We start from the raw sequence: 17,494 nt of genomic DNA on the forward strand, positions 1-17,494 counted from the left end.
ATTTTTTATTTTAGGAGTATGTGATGATACAACATATAAAATAGCAGTTATTTATGTTATTAATTTAACTTTTCATAAATAAAAAATTGTTATAGACAAAAAATTAATGAATAACTGGCCCTCAGAAGATATAAAAAAAATTAATTTGGACAACCCTTCATGAATAGAACAAAGAATTTATGATCCTAAACAATCTTTGGAGCTGTTCAATCGCAGTAAACTCGAGCATTTACATCGGAATGGGTCGACCGAGTGAAAAAGACGTAACAGTATGCTCTTAAAAGAAGAAATCGCAGAAAAATTTAAAATTGAAGCAAACGAAAGTGATGTTTCAAAAAGATTTTAATTTTAAAATGTTCAGAAATTTTAATGAACTGAATTCTACTCTCAATATACTTGTATGTACACCCTGTTAAGAACATATCGGGAATTTATAAATAAAACGAAAATTTTTTAATCATCATCTAAATTTATTTTATCGCCTTCAAAGTAACATCCATTTGACCTTTCTTCCAATCTTATTTTTTATAGGCACCGGGATGGCCTTCAGCTCTCGCGTCGAATTAGTTTTGATGTCTTGTCTTTTGAGTCGAAGAGTGTTCCCCGAAGTGGATATGCTCAATGATATTTGTTAAGTGTTTGGCCAAAATTTAACACAAATACGTTGATTTAATTTTTAAAATCCGACAACACTACTGAGGTCGACTGACATAAACAGCTGATGTAAACACACTGATTAACATATCGCGCTAATTTGAAGTTTTAACTTATATCGGCTATATTTGAACATAAATTAACATAAGTTATTTAGCATTAAGCAAAAACTTAAACAAAAAACTAAAATTATTGATAAATTCACAATTCATAAAATTGAGCATACATTCCACGAAAAATAACAATTTTATTCACTTAAGCACATCTATTACAGCTTGCATCCGCCGAGGCATCGATTCCACAATCTTTTTTGGTGATATTATGTCCTATAGATAATCTCCTTTGTTAGCTCTTCTTTGGAACGGGGACTGAATTCCTTCAGCTGAGTTTTAATTCCCCCATAAGTGTTCTATGGGATTCATACCAGAGGATTGTGGAGGAGTATTAAGCTTTTTTGGAGCCTTATAAAGCAAACATTCTTTGACTATCATCCCTGTATGTTTTGGATCGTTGTCTTGTTGAAGCCAAAACACTGACGGAAGTTATATTTTCTCCATACTTGCACGTAAATTGAACTTCAGTATATTCAAATAAATCTCCTTGGTCATGTTGTTCCGTGTTTGACTTTCTCCATACAATTTGTCGTCCATCAGATCCAAAAAATTTTAATCTTTGTTTCGTCAGTGAACATTACGCTTCCCAGAAACTTAAAGGCTTATCAACGTGAGCTTTCGTTAATTCTAGCCGTGTTTTTCTTAATTACGCTAGAGATAAATGACTTTTTACGTGCAATCCGACCATGTAAATTATTTTTGCAGAGAACACGACCAACTGTTGTTTCAGGTGATATTTGTTTATTTATTGTTTTTAACACTTCAACCGTTAAGTTAGGAAGACTTACCTTTGGGTTTTTACTTAACAAAAACAAACAAGAACGTTAGCTTGAAAGATTATTATGCGTACCGATTAATGATTCGGCGCGGCGTGGACAACGTCATTCTACGATGTCGTGAGCTTTGTCAACAATTCATGGTCGACATGTACGCGAAGATAGAGGGCGAACCACTACGATACTTACGACATAATCAACTCAAGCTGCGTGGGGAAGAGTACATTCATTTAACAGACGCTATTAACAACAACGCCGACGTCGCCGAAATTTTGTAACTCTGTCATTTTACCATCATCGTACGTAGGCAGTCCATGTCATATGCAAGAATATATACAGGATACTATGGTTTACGTTCGCGAATATGGACGACCGTGTTTATTTATCACATTCACATGTAATCCAAAATGGCCAGAGACTACACTTTGCTAATGCCTGGCCAAAATGCAATACATCGTCATGACATTACAGCACGTGTATTCAGACGAAAGTTGAAGTATCTAATAAGTTCATTACTCATTACATGTACTCGGTCCCACATGTTGCTGGATGTATTCAGTTGAGTGCACATTTTGGTTTGGTTAATCGACAAAATCCGTTATGAAGAAATTGATAGTATCATTTCTACGGAAATTCCAGATCCGTCTACTGACCAAGTGCTGTTTGATATTGTTACAGCAAACATGATCCATGGTCCATGCGGTACTCTTCATCATTATACGATAACAAATACCGACGGATATCCAATATATTATCGAAGAAATCCCGATAATGGCGGACAATCATTTATTAAAAATATCAGCAAAACAGACATTGACCATCGTTGGATGGTGCCATATTCGCCTCGGTCATGTATTTATCACAAACGAGACAGCGATTCGTGCTACAAATCCACCTAAAACTACACTCACTGCATTTTTTGAATTGCGTAATAGTACGGATGATTTTGGTGCCTTTGCAAGGACATTACTCTATTCACAAGTACCACGCTATTTCCCATGGGCTCAAACAAAAAAATGAATGCCCCGCAAGCCAGGCCCACCAGTTGATGCATGCCTCAGTTTATTTAAATCGAACGCTTTTGGATCGATTATTTACAATCAACCCAAGACACACTGAGTGCTTTTATCTTCGACTGTTGTTAGTTAATGTTACTGGCCCAATATCATTTCAAGATATACGTAAAGTGAATGGGCAACAGCATCCAACATATAAAGACGCATGCCTTGCACTCGGCTTGCTGAAAGACGACAACCAGTGGGAGTGTATGCCTGCTGAAGCTATAGTGTTGACTACATGTTTCCCAGTTCGAGCACAGATATTGTGGGATAATCACAAAAATTTAATGACTGATGATATAATGCATCAACATCGTACACGTTGGAACGATCTAACGATAACATTTAGCGACGCTATGTATAATGAAGCATTGATTGCTATTGAGGATCTTTGCGTTGCATTAACACTGAAATGAATCGTGAACTGTAGTACAACACTATAGAAATGGCAGCGATTGTTACTCGCAATGTCCCACTAATGAATGACGAACAAAGAACCATTTATGACCGCATTTTTCTCGCAGTTTCAGCAGGACAAGATAGGTTTTGCGGTATTTTCGCTAGTTGGCGCTGAAAGCGCGTAGTTCTAGTTTTATTCGTCGCATCGGGTCATGCTATACCTTTTTGAAAGCTCATTTCACGCGCTATCACGTGTTTTATTGATTGTCGTTTCTTTTAAGTCGTTCGTGAGTTATAGCGTCGCAAACATGGAACTAAATAAAGAGAAAATATGACATATTTTACAGTACTACTACGATAAAGGCAAAAATGCATCTCAAGCCGCCAATAAAATTTTTGCAGCTTATGAACCCGATACAGTTTCCATTTCCACCGCACAACGATGGTTTCAACGTTTTTGTTCTGGTGTAGAGGTGGTCGAAGATGCGCCACGCTCCGGAAGGCCTGTCGTCGAAAATTGCGATAAAATCGCTGAATTGGTCGAAAGAGACCGGTATAGTAGCAGCCGTAGCATCGATCAAGAGCTGGGCATGAGTCATCAAAAATTCATTTCAATTTCATAAAAAAAAAAAAAAAATCAATAAAAATACCGCAAGAATTTTTTGACAACCCATTATTAAAAACAACTACGAACTATTTGGCGGAATTCTGTTGGTGCTTTCAAGTGATTTCAGACAAACACTTCCCGTCATTCCACGTTCAACATACACTGATGAGATCAACGCTTGCTTAAAATCATCTCCATTGTGGCGTGATGTTGAAAAAGTATAGCTGAAAGTAAATATGCTCGTTCAAGTACATAAATCATGAGTGGCTTGCAGAAAGAGCTATTTTAGCAGCAAAAAATGCACACGTTGACAATTTTAATTTGAAAATATAGCAGCTGTTGTCAGGGAACTTGGTATCATAAAAAAATATATAGATACAGTTTGCGATGCCAGCGAAGCCGTCAATTTTCCCACAGAATTTTTGAACTCACTGGATTTGCCATGCATTCCACCGCATTGCTTCGTAATTTGAACCCGCCACGGCTGTGCAACGGTACGCGGAAATTATTAATTATTCGAAAATTGATGAAAAACGTTATCGAAGCCAGCAATTTAAATGGCAAGTTCAAAGGTGAAAACATACTAATACCACGGATTCCTATCATACCTACAGATGTGCCAATTCAATTTAAACGAAATCAGTTTCCGATTAGATTGGCATTTGGAATGACAATCAGCAAATCCCAAGGCCAAACGATGTCTATTTGTGGCTTAGATTTGAGTACACCATGTTTTTCACACGGGCAATTGTACGTAGCATACTCTCGAGTGGGTAAACCATCCAGTTTGTTTGTGCTCGCTAAATATGGGCTAAAAATATTGTTCACGCTATAGCATTAAAATATTGATATTGTTGGTTGTTTGTACTTAAAAATAATAATATTGTTTGGAGTTTGTTATTTTATATTCCCTTATCGTTCATAGCGCTCCAAGCCTATTTCACGCATATAACAGATACTTCCACACTTATAATAACTAAGTTTCTCTTTGTCTACACTAGAATTTATCTAGAAACTAGAAGTAATTTATAAGGCAAAACAACATTTGCCGAGTATGCTAGTACTTATATATATATCAAAATATGATACGGTGCAGTCTATGGTAGAAATAGAAATACCAACTAAATATAAGTTAGCATAGCTAACAAAATATACAAACAACAAAGTTGTCACAGTTAGCAAAATACAGACAAGAATATTGCGAATATAATTCGATATTCAATTCAGCAATATTCTTCAAATAAACAATAACAATAACATTGTCACCGCAATGTAGGCTCCGATTATTGTTTACGTTATCATTATTGCATATATAGAAAATAAACGAATTCGTATAAAATAAAATTTATTCAATAAAGTTCTTGAGTTCAATTTTGTAATCCGCAGAGGCCGATTGTATTCAGTGCGCGGTAGACAGCATTATATTATATGTATAACGTATTATAAACAATTGGCGCAGGGTTGCAATTATTTTCACCGTAAAATACCGATAAACGTTGTCCCAGGTTGGTTTTATCCCATTCTGAATGCGTCCTCGCTCTTAATTCCGTTTTTCACACACAATTCTATAAACATAGATTAATTGATCAATTGTTTGCATCAAAAATTAACTAAAAAATAAAAATGGTCAACCGTGTCGGCATAAGTAAAGGATACGAGTAGACCGCGAGAATTCAAAATTCTCGATCGGTTTTGTACCTCGTACTTTGTATAAATGACGTACGCCAACTAAACGTACATTTGAGTATATTTGCCTACTAAAGTAAATAAAATAATACACGCCTTAAAAATAAGTATGCCTCAAATCAGGCTTTTAGGATCAGAAATGTAGAAACAATTTCGTCTCGTTTTCAATATTCAATTAATATAAAATACAAACATACACATACATACCGACATGTAATGAGATACAGAAGAAAAGTATTGTAATATTTTTTAAAATAATGTTTAAGTCTCCAACTTTAGGCGTCAACTAAGAAAATACTAATAAACAAGTAAGGAAGGGCTACGTTCGGGTGTAACCAAACATTTTATACTCTTGCAGCTTGCAGGAATCAAGGCCATGGAAATACCTCAAGTGGGTATTGTGGTCTAGAAGCATGAGTTTCAGGTAATTTTTAAAGTGTCGTAAAAAAAAGGCAATTAATATTTTTACTATACATTTTTTTATTAGTTATTTGTTAATTTTAGACGAGTACAGAAAAAAATTAAAAACAAAAAAAAGTAAAAAAGTTCAAAAATTCAAAAATTATGAGCTGACGAAGTGAGGGGTCTCAAAAAATTTCCACATGACCATACCCATAATTTCAACCCAAAAAGATTATTAATCTAGAATAATGTCGCAATGGCCGGAACTACGGAAATTTTGAAAAATCCTTCCAAGGTCATATTTTTGCAAGTCTAAACTTTGCAAAAAAAATCGATTTTTTTCAAAATCCTAGACAAGAATACCCCCTTAAGATGTAAAACGTCAATCAGAGGATCGGTATCTAAGCAATTTTATACACATTTATGCACATACTACTGTGATCAAATTTGAAAGGTGAATTTTTGATTTATACTTCGCGTATTTTTCTACTCAGTAAATTTTTTTTCTGTGAGTTGGTAGTACTGTTAGTGACATCTGTGCTTTCACGCCAAAATATTCATTAGTATTTGAGATATGCGTCGTTTTGTGAGGCTCTAAAGATGAATTCTTCAATTTTTACTATGTCTGAATTTATTGAACAAAGAAGTGCGATAATGCAACATCTCATACTGTATTGGTTATTCCTGATCATTTCGTTACATTTTCACCTAATATCGTGCCGCAATCACCGCATTCGCCTGATTTGTCTTCGTGTAACTTTTGGCTAATCAGCAAATTCACATGACCACTCCAAGGACGCCGTTTTGACTCAATTGAGGATATAAAAGCTGAATCGATGAAGGCTCCGAGGATTTTTCCAAATGCTATGATGACTGAAAAATTCGTTGGCATAAGTGTATTTCAACGGGAGGGTATTACTTTGAAGGAAATGAAATGGACAAAATTCACCTTTCAATTTGACCACAGTAGTATACTCTATATAACCCACAGACCGACAAATTCTACACTAGATTTGTTAGAAAAACAAATATCATTATACGTAGCATTTGGGAGTTGGGCTAGGTCAAGTTTTCGCCCAATTGTAGACAAAAAGAAATACTGTTATGAGTAAAACACGCTTTGCCATTTTTATTGAGATAACTCAAATATTGGCCGGTATATGCAGCATAAAGTCACCCGGGAGTTCGAAGAACTTTATAATAGGTATATGGGGGCTGGGGGAAGTATAATATTCAACCCATTTGTTTACACAGATATTCCACTGTCAGGAAACGAATTTCTGTCTGAATTTCGTTTGTATATCTCACACATGGACCGATATTTTCAGTCAAAAGTCAAGTATAGATACTGAGGTCCACATATTCAGTACCTAGAGGCTTGACCAGTTTTGGTTCGTTTTGGACAATTTTTAGTCAAAAGGCGGCAATAGGAATTATTGGTGCAAAATTTGAAAATTTTATTAACAGCTTCTTGATTTGTATACAGGAAAGTGAAAGAATCAAGTGGAATTTAAAATTGTGTTATATGGGAAGTAGGTGTGGTTGTTGTTTGATTTCGTCAATTCTCCTACTGTGACCAAGGAATATGAGAAGAATGCCACGTACTAAATTTCGAAATCGGTCGGTCGGGTATCGAGATATATTTCACTAAAATGTGGGCGGTGCCACGCCCATTATCTAATTTCCCCACCGGCTCCTAATAAGCCATGCCATTTAAGAGGTAAAACTTTTGAGCTTTTAGTTGCTTTGAATAGTACCGTTATTTGGGGAGTAAGCGGGTTTATCATCCACTTTCACACTGTCGTTCTTATAATATTTGGAGACTATTTGGTTATTGTAGCTTTAGTAGTTTAGGAGATATGTACATTAAACTTATAATAGGGCGGTGCCACGCCCACTTTTCCAAAAATTGTTACACAGGTTCCCCTTGCTACTGGGATACCCTATATATTGTTTTATATCTTAGTTTAGTGCTTAATTATGGCACTTTATAAGTTTTCGGCTAATGGCGATTTGGGGTCGTGGCAGTGACCTGATTACGACCATATAAGAACTAGTAATTTTGTACTAAGGATCATATCAAGTTTCATGATATCTCAAGTTTTACTCAAGACGGACGGACGGACAGACAGACAGTCACCCGGATTTCAAATTTTCTCGTCTTTCTGATCACATATATGTATATAACAGTTAGATGAACAAAACTGTTATACCCTTTAGCAACAGGTTGCAAGAGTATAAAAATTTAAATGCACAACTATTAAATTTATTCATTCAATTCGGTTGCACCGACGCTTTGATACCCTTCACGAAAACCAAAGGTCCTTACAAGAACTTGATTTCGATCTTTCAGTTTGTATGGCAGCTATATCCTATAATGGTCCGATATCGGTGGTTCCGACAAATGAGCAGCTTCTTGGGATGAAGAGAACATATGCAAAATTTCAAATTGAAATTTTAAAAACTAATAATATATGTATATAATAGGCAGATGGAAAATATGATCAAATCAACTCAGCTCGTCAAGCTGATGACTTAGGTATATACAGTGTCGGACAAAATATATTGGACTCACACCTATGAGTTACATTATCATCTCCTATTCTCGCAATTGTCATTTTAAATGTAAACAAATCACTTAGATTTGAAGAATAACTATTTATTTTATGAAAACATACAAACCCTTAGAAATTATTTGACTCCATGCCATTTTATACGAAAAAAATTAAACATATTCAATATTCAGTGCGACAAAACATATTGGATTAATTATTGTTTTATAATATTTTATAGCATAGTCATTATTTTTAATTGCTTCACTGCATCTATTTGGCATAGAAGCTATAAGATTGTTAATAACTTCTTATAGAATGCTTAACCAGGCTCCTTTTACAGATTCGAACAATTTTTTTTTATCTCCATTCACTCCTTCTCTGTCAATCCTTCTATTTATTATATCCCAAAGATCTCAATAGGGTTAAGATCCGGCGATTGAGCTGGCCACTTTAATATTAATATTTTGAGCTACGACCCAATTTTTCACAAGTTTCCACGTGTGCTTTAGGTCGTTGTCGTGTTGAAACGACCATGAAAGTGGCATATTGCACTCGGCATGGGAAAGCATTACGTTCTCAAGGATGTCTTTGTATATGAATCGATCCTTAATGCCATTGATTAGATGAAGGGGTCCAACACCAAACTTGAAAAAACATCCCCATACATAATGCCACCTTCACCATGCTTAACCGTGCCTTGGCAGTATCGGGGATCTTACCTCCTATTTTTTGGTTGGTGAACTCTTCTCATTCCGTTTGAATATCTCAAATTAAATTTTGATTCAACAGAGACAACTATTGTTTTGCATTGTTTCGCTGACCAGTTGATGTGTTCGCGAGCGAATTGTTAACGGTTGAGTTGATTTTTTCTTGATAAAAAAGACTTTTTAGCTGCCCTTTAACTTGTTAGTCCACCTGCACACGCTCTTCGTTGTATAGTACGGCTGCTAACTTTCGAATTTAAGGCTTTAACCACGCTACCGACTTATCTGGAAACTTGTTTAATTCTCTAAGTTATTTTGAATCGTTTTGTAGCTTTGGGTCATCCTTCACGGTGGTGAGATGGTCACAGATCTAAATTTATTTCAAATAAAGCTCGCTGTTATTTGTTATATATATATATATTTATTGATATATAATTTTTTACAAATGTTTTTTTTTTTTGATAATTTATTCTTGTAGGCTTTAATAATTAATTTTAATTGAATTGAATGTTTGTTTCCAGCCATGGCCACTTTTTGTTATTAATTTCTTCGTAATTAATAGAATTTAAATCGCGTCACGGCTTTTTATGTAAATACACTTGGTTAAACTAAAACAAGAAAAAACGTTAACTTCGGCTGCACCGAAGCTAATATACCCTTCACAGGTGCATTTCTTTTAGTAACTATGTGTTCAGCTTATACGGAAGCTATATGCTATAGAGATTGCGGAGATTATATTATTACCTTAAGGGGATATACCAGTGTAACACTTTCAAAGAAAAAATTCTTTTTATTCGTTATTTCGATAGCTTATATTTCCATAAATATTCTGTGAAATCGGGAAGGTCGTATCTTGAATAGTTTTTGGACGGCAGCGTTCTAAAGTGCGACCGCTCAGAGGTGCAAACCTATAAAAGTGAAACTTTAAACGCGTTTTTCTCGAAACGACATTTTTCAAATTTGCTGGCGTCATAACTCAACGAGAAATTGACCGATTGACCAAATCAAATTAAAACTGAGTATTTTTGAATACATTTACTATACAATAGCCCACGATCTTTTTGATTGGTTGAATATTGTCACTTTGGCATTAAAAAAACGACGACTTTTTACCTAAAAAAACGATTTTTTGTTTTCAAAATTGCGCCATTTTGTTATTTATTGATATTTTTCAAAGATCGTAGGTCATTGTATAAGAAATATCTTTAAGTATAATAAACTGAACAAATGTTTTTGTTTCAGAAACTTATTCGGCCGGAATCATGCCAGCAGTTGGGCGCCTCCGAAGACAGCCCATAACTTCGTTTTTGTATAAAAAAAATCTTAAAATATAGTTGAAGATATACCTTATTACGTTCAAAGTAGTTCGAAATATTCAATAGCGTATTTTCTCATATAATTTCATTCGTCACACTGGTATAGCACTTTAAGCAGTAGTCCATGTCAAATTTCGTGAAGATACCACGTCAAATGCGAAAGTTTTCCTTACAAGCCCTTGATTCCGATCGTTCAATTGGTATGGCAGCTATATGTTATAGTGGTCCGATATCGGCAGTTCCAAATGAGCAGCTTCTTGAAGAGAAAATAACGTTTGCAAAATTTCAAAACGATATCTCAAAAACTGAGGGACTACTTCGTATATGTGCAGACAGACGGACATGGATAAATCGACTCAGCTCAACATACTGATCATTTATATATATACTTTATAGGGTCTTTGACGCTTCTTTCTGGTGTTACAAACTTCGTGACAAACTTAATATACCCTGTTCAGGGTATAATGATGCTGATTCTTTATGTCGTTGTTTAAATTACATAGAGAATGTAAAATCGTCAGAAAATAACGGGATTTTCGACCTTTATTGCGAAAAACTGACACTATTTTTTGTCGCATTCAATGTAGGGTACTCGTACTTTTTTTTGTATAAAATGTAAAAAATTATAAGGTCTTTTATTTAGGGTTTTCACAAGTCTGATAAAGTTATAAGTTATAACGATTCTAAAACATAGCATTGAGAATTGTAAATGTGTAAACTCATTTTTGTATGAAATCCAAAAACCATTTTGTTTTTGCTTTACGACGGGTTGTGAGTACCCCAATTGTTTCACTAAATAAACATATGTCTTTATATTTAAATACTTTTTTTTATATTCAAAATTGTAATTTGGAGTATACGACATGTTTTTAGCATTCATAGCCATCAGTCCAATATGTTTTGTCCGACACTGTATGTATTGTATGGGATCTCCGACGTTTCCTTCTGGAGGTTACAAACTCCGTGGCAAACTTAATATATCCTGTTCAGTTACTATTAACTCTGGACCGCATAAGAAAATAAAGTCGATTTTCTAAACAATTAAGGGGCTATACCAGTGTGACACTTTAAAAAAAAAAAAAAACAATTTTTTTTGCTTTTTCGATAGTTTATATTTCCAAAAATATCCTGCGAAATCGGCAAGGTCGTATCTTCAATATTTTTTAAATGGCTGCGTTCTAAAGGGCGATCGTTCGCAGGTATAAACATATACATATACTATAAGTGAAACTTTAAACGCGTTTTTCTGAAACGACATTTTTCAAAATTGCTGACGTCATAACTCAATGAGAAATTGATCGATCGGCTTCAAATTAAACTGAGTTTTGTTGAATACATTTACTATACAATGCCCTACGATCTTTTTGATTGGCTGAAAATTGTCATTTTGGCATTAAAAAAACGACAATTGTTTTCTTAAAAACACGAAATTTTATTTCAAATTTAAGTCAATTTATTAATTTTTGATATTTTACAAAAATTGCAGGTAATTGTATAGGAAATATCTTTAAGTTTAATAAACGTTATGAAGTTTTTTGTTTTAGCTACTTATTCGGCCGGAATCCTGTCAGCAGTTGGGGCACTTTTTTTGTCAACTCCGAAGAAAGCACGTAGGCAAAATGATTTTTTACATTATTGAATACATATTTTTTTTTGTGCAAAAATATGCTGTAATACTTGTTGAACGTTAAGACGTTAGTTTTAAGGAAATCATAAGTCAATGCCTTTTACGATGACAATGATTTGGAGTGAACCTCAAAAATAACGGTACTTTCTCAACAAATTCATCCTCGTCTTTCGCATTGTAAACTTTGTAACAGAATTTATGGCAGGATTAATTAATAAATAATTTTGTATAAATATAGTAATGGGTAGCCTAAGATTTTTTTTTACAATATTTTTTTGCATCTATGGTAGGTTTGGGTTGTTGATGGTAAATATGAAGTTTTTAATTACAATATAATTATATAATTATTACTGCAGAAACCATTGGGAGGATAGCTATACGGTGAACAAAACGACATGTATCGAAATTTATTGAGCTTGGCAGACAGTGAAGAATAATGTATGCACAAATTTGGACTAAAAATTGTAAATAAAACGCAAAATCATCAATATTTATTTATTCGCCTTCAAAGATGACTCGGATGTAATGTACCTATGCCAACGATTTTTCCAGTTTTCCAAACACTTAATGATTACTTTTGGGATGACCTTCAGCTCTTTTAGCGAATTTTTTTATCTCTTCGATCGACTGAAAATAGGTTCCAACAAGAAAAAATCTCACGATGGATACGGTAGTTGATCGATGCTATTCATTGCGTTTTTGGTTTTAAAATCGGTCACAATCGTGGCTCAATGGGATGGTGCATTAGCATTGTGTAAAATCCATGAATGGTTCTTCCACAATTCCGGCCGTTTTCGACGGATGTTCGCACGCAAATGCTTCAATACGAGCAAATAGAACTACTTATTGACCGTCTGTCCCTCCGGAACAAATTCGTGATGCACTAAATCACGAATATCGAAAAAAACAACAAGCATCACACTGATTTTTGAGCAGCTTTTTCCTGTTTTTTTGGTTTCGGCACGTTTTTTTCACTCTATTCCAATGATTATTGACTAGTTTGCATGTCAAAATCTGAACCCACGTCTCATCGACAGTTATAATGCTCTCCATGAATGTGGGATCAGAATTCGCACCATCAAGCATGCCCAAAAAGACCAGTTTACGATACTTTTCATATCCACAATATCCACCAAAATCATTCGAACGGTCTCGCGAGAGATGTCGAGGAATTTACAATTACAATTTCCGAGTACTTTTCTGTCACAATGTATGGGGTTTTTCCGGAAAGTAAAAGGACTGATTTTCTTCCGCCGCGACTGTACTTCAGAGCGTGTACGTATCGACTGAATTAGGCAGAGGGCGTTCCTAGCTAAAGAACGAGTGGCTGGTCAGTTATCTCCGAGTACCTAGAGAATCAGAACAAACATTTTTGCGCAACGTGTTTCTGTGAGTAGTGCAAGCCAAAAATGCAGCGTTCGTTAGAGCAGAGGTACGCGATTAAATTCTGTGTGAAACTCGGTAAATCTCCGACAGAGACGTCCAATATGATCAAGCAGGCTTCTCAGATGTTGCTTTAGCAAGAAGAGGTCACTGATGAAGACCGTGCTGGGAGACCTACGACTTCGACAAACACCAACAATGTGGCTTGTATGCTAAAAGTTTTGAACTCAGACCGTCGACTAATGCTGGTATTGTCACTAGCGAAGCGAATGAAATTTTAGGCGAATTTCGCTATTTCGAATTGCGAGTAGCGAGCGCACAGTAAATTCGCCACGAAGTGGCGAAAGAACTAACGAAAATGAATATTTGGTATTGCCACTTGCGAATTTATCAACTGTCAAAAATTGGCGAACGTTTATTTGATTCGAGAATCTGATTAAGAATGGAGAAAACGTTAGTAAATTTTAAAAATGTATTTATTGTATTTAATTCATTATAAATTTAATTATTTTCAGAATAAAACGAACTACTCAAAAGCAATTTGAGGTATTGGTGAAGTTGATGGAAGGAAATCCTGAGTTAGCCAGAGGAATGGCGCCGTTTGACTCAACAAAAAAAAAATAGGATGGAGTTGTGGGAAGCAATTGCTTCAGAGTTAAACTATATCGGCCCTCCAATACGTTGTGGCAGCGAATGGAATAAGGTAAGAATAAACAATTTTGATTGCATATATGTACATATCTGTATTAATTTGTGTATTTCTTAGGTTTGGTTGGACTATTAATTAAAATTAAAAAGGAAAATTGCAGATAATCGAAAGGAGATTGCAACCGCAGATGGAGGACCATACTACCAACGGAGTTTAACGCCTTTGGAGCAGGCCGTGGACGAGCTGCTCAGCTTGTCCACGGCAATGAATCCAAGCGGAGCCGCATTTGGTAGCACTACACCTGCACCTGCATATTTAGAAGAAGAAAATCTGGAAGATGTCGAGGTGCAGCCTGAACAGGCTGGAAATGTTAGCATTTCGTCTAGGCAGGCACCTACAAGCAGAGTGGAGGAGCGCGAAAATTTGCGTATGAAGGCTTTGGAGAAACAAGCGGAAACGCAAGAAAGCATTGTCGGTATTATGCAAAATATTAATTCTGTGTGTAATGAAATTTCTAGATACAACAGAAAAATTTACGAATTAAAAAAAGAAAACTTGGCACTTTATAAAATGAAAGAAGAAAGAAAGAAGGAAGAATATAAAGAAAAAATAGGCGACATAAAGAAAAAATTGAAATAAAACTAAAAGAATTAGAATTAAAAAAATTGAAATACTCAAAATAAAAAAACGTATTTCCTGCAATTCAAAATTAATTTCAGTTATTTTATTGTAGTTATGTTACATATACTTTACATATATTTTAGGGATGCAACTATATTATGACAATGCATTCGCAATTTGTCTTCGGCGATGATCTGCTGCTGTTCCACTGAAGTTTCCTTCAACTGGTTCCAGTGGTACTACCACATCAACAAAAGTTTCTTCTTCAGGATCATTCACATTATATTGTTTGCAAATATTGTGTAAAGCACAACAAACATTTACAATAACAGTTGCTTTACTAGGAGGATATCGTAGTTTACGTTCACCAAGTATACAACGAAAACGGCATTTCAGCACTCCAATTGTCCGTTCAACTACGTTCCTTGCCTTTGCATGTTTCTTATTAAAATTTGATTCCACTGTTCCTGGTAAAGCGTTTCGGAAAGGCGTCCATAGATACTCGTGTAGTGGATAACCATAATCACCTATAATATATTTAATTTTAGTATTTATGTATGTACATACACATATAAATTGTAGTTACCTAAGTAAACCGAATTATGATCTCCTTTTTGGTATGTTTGCTCCAGATATGTTTTTAAAGCGCGATTGTTCCACACAAATGAATCGTGGCTAGATCCTCCATATCTTGCATCAACACGCCGTATAACCATATCCTCATCGCATGCCTGATAAAAATTAATTTTTTAGGACGAAATAATAATAAGTAATAATTTATTTATTTAGTTGCTACTTACAATCATCGCATTTATGCTGTAAAATCCTTTTCTATTCACATATAAGTGCTTGTTCTCACATGGTGCAATAATTGCAACATGGGTTCCATCAACGCAACCAACCACATTTGGAATTCCTGATCTGGTGAAAAAATTCCTTCTTGCTGTTCGTTTCTGCTCTTCAGTTATGTCTGTTTTGATCCGGACACTGCACAGAGTGGATTCCAATATTGGAAGCATTTCCTTAAAAATCAACGAAACAGTGGGCTGTGCAATACCTAGTTCGAAATCATTTCCCACTGTTTGCTGATAGCTCCCATGAGCCAAAAATCTGAGAAAGCAGCACAATTTCAACATCGGCGATATTGACGACGATAGGTTAGTCGGACATTTTTCCTTTATGCTGTCTAGCACATACATAAATGCATCCTTACTTAACGGAAAGTTTTCTTTAAATCTGTTAATAAAAACTTATGTGACGTGATATTTGTTTATGCACTTTTATAGCAATAGATACTTACAACACTGAAGAAAGTTCCATGGGATTAGAGTGATCTCTGATGAACCGTCGCTGCCTAAGTAACTTCGCTGTTGTCCTTTCAACAACACTGTTTTCAAAATATAAATCTACGTTGTTAAACATTTTTATTCACTTTTTTAAAATCACGGTAAAATTTCAAAACACACAATAACGAATAAGCGAATGATAAAATTCGAAAACAATAACAATAATACGTCAAATATGTCAATTTCGGATGAACTCGTGTGACATTTCTCAATTATTTTAGTATGGCAACAAAAAAGTTGAGCGAATGTGTTCTTTCGCCAGTCACAATATGAACATGGCGAATTTTCGCCTAAAACATTCGACTCGCCAATGCATTCGCTTCGCCAGTGACAATACCGGCATAAGTTTTCGTTTAATTGCCCAGATGTTCAAGTTATCAATATTTGTGGTACATGACATTATGACGGAGCACTTGAACATTCGCAAGGTGTCGCGAAGATGATCCCAAAAGTGCTCACTGACGACCAGAAATTGCGTTGAGTGAAAATGTGGCAAGAAAATTTGAACATGTGTGAAAGTGACCCCCAATTTTTGAATAACGTGATCACAGGTGATAAGTAATGGATCTTTGAGTATGATCCCGATACAAGGAGGCAATGTTCCGATTGTTTTGAGAGGACAGAGGGGAACCAAGCACAAGCACCTCGACTCTCAAGGCTATTCCGGTGAAAGCCTTCGGTGACGCCTTCAATGCTTGGAAATCGCGCTGCCAGCGCAGCATCGACGCAGAAGGAGCCTATTTTTAAAGTTTTTAAAGAATTGTAGCGATTGGTTCAATAAATTTTTAAATTTACCTTCTCTGATGAAGCTCAGTTTCATCAGAGTGGTGCGGTAAATAAACAAAACTCTCGACTTTGGTGTGAAGAAAATCCAAGAGTTATTCACCAGCAACCACTACAATAAATAATTCACACAATGGTAAAATGGATAAATAAAGCCTCGGTTTTACGCCCATCTCATATACTCTCTATGAACGCAATGACTTCACTTTTTTATGTAATAAATAAGTTTTATATATGTGCAGAAATGTATACAGAAAAAATGGAACGAAAATAAAAGAAGAGACAGGTCGATACCGCAATTGTCCGTTAAACTCATCCGTTAAATTTATAAAGAAGTTTGTATATATGTGGCAACGCCGTATTCACCGCTTATAAGCAACCCTTTGTTACGTTTACAACACTATCCTTTAGCAACCCTGTACTACCTTTTTCAGTCTAGCCGTAAGCAACCCGTTTTCCAGAATCCTATCATTCTTCCTTTTTTTCTACAAACCGTCATACCGATCGGACGCGTTCACGGACAACCTTTCACCTTGTTAAGTATAATTTAAGTATTTCTAAATAAACTTTAAATAAGCTGGAAATAAACTATAAACATCCAAAACTGGTGACCCCGAACAAGTGAAACGAATCTACAAATGGAACAACAAGGAGAAAGCACCGCACAGACATCTCCGCCCGTGAGCGTTCGACCGGCAGCGCAGGCGAATCAACCTCAAGGCATTCTGGCCAGATCAGCAATCGAAGTGCATCAGCCCGATCTCCACGTGGATGCAGCAATGGTTCCTCGCATTAGCCCGCCTAATATGAACGAC

At 35.5% G+C, this 17,494-nt stretch overlaps 3 protein-coding genes across 3 annotated transcripts in view; 1 reads left to right on the forward strand and 2 right to left on the reverse strand.

Annotated features, from left to right (window-relative positions):
- Nucleotides 1-17,494, reverse strand: part of LOC126764842 (uncharacterized) — a 99,934-nt gene that overhangs the window by 27,699 nt on the left and 54,741 nt on the right. The window lies entirely within an intron of this gene.
- On the forward strand, nt 14,071-14,593 carry LOC126765145 (uncharacterized; the record flags this gene model as incomplete). Its single annotated transcript, XM_050482733.1, has 1 exon — nt 14,071-14,593. A coding segment is annotated over one exon (498 nt), but the record flags the coding sequence as incomplete, so codon positions are not given.
- On the reverse strand, nt 14,628-17,151 carry LOC126764876 (putative nuclease HARBI1). Its single transcript, XM_050482520.1, has 4 exons — nt 15,851-17,151; nt 15,351-15,786; nt 15,137-15,281; nt 14,628-15,077 (listed from the first exon to the last, which is right to left on the reverse strand). The coding sequence occupies exons 1-4, from the start codon at nt 15,970-15,972 to the stop codon at nt 14,707-14,709; spliced, it is 1,074 nt and encodes a 357-aa protein (XP_050338477.1). The 5' UTR covers nt 15,973-17,151; the 3' UTR covers nt 14,628-14,706.

The sequence above is a fragment of the Bactrocera neohumeralis genome, unplaced genomic scaffold, assembly GCF_024586455.1.
Source record: "Bactrocera neohumeralis isolate Rockhampton unplaced genomic scaffold, APGP_CSIRO_Bneo_wtdbg2-racon-allhic-juicebox.fasta_v2 cluster10, whole genome shotgun sequence".
In the NCBI taxonomy this organism is placed as follows: Eukaryota; Metazoa; Arthropoda; class Insecta; order Diptera; family Tephritidae; genus Bactrocera; species Bactrocera neohumeralis.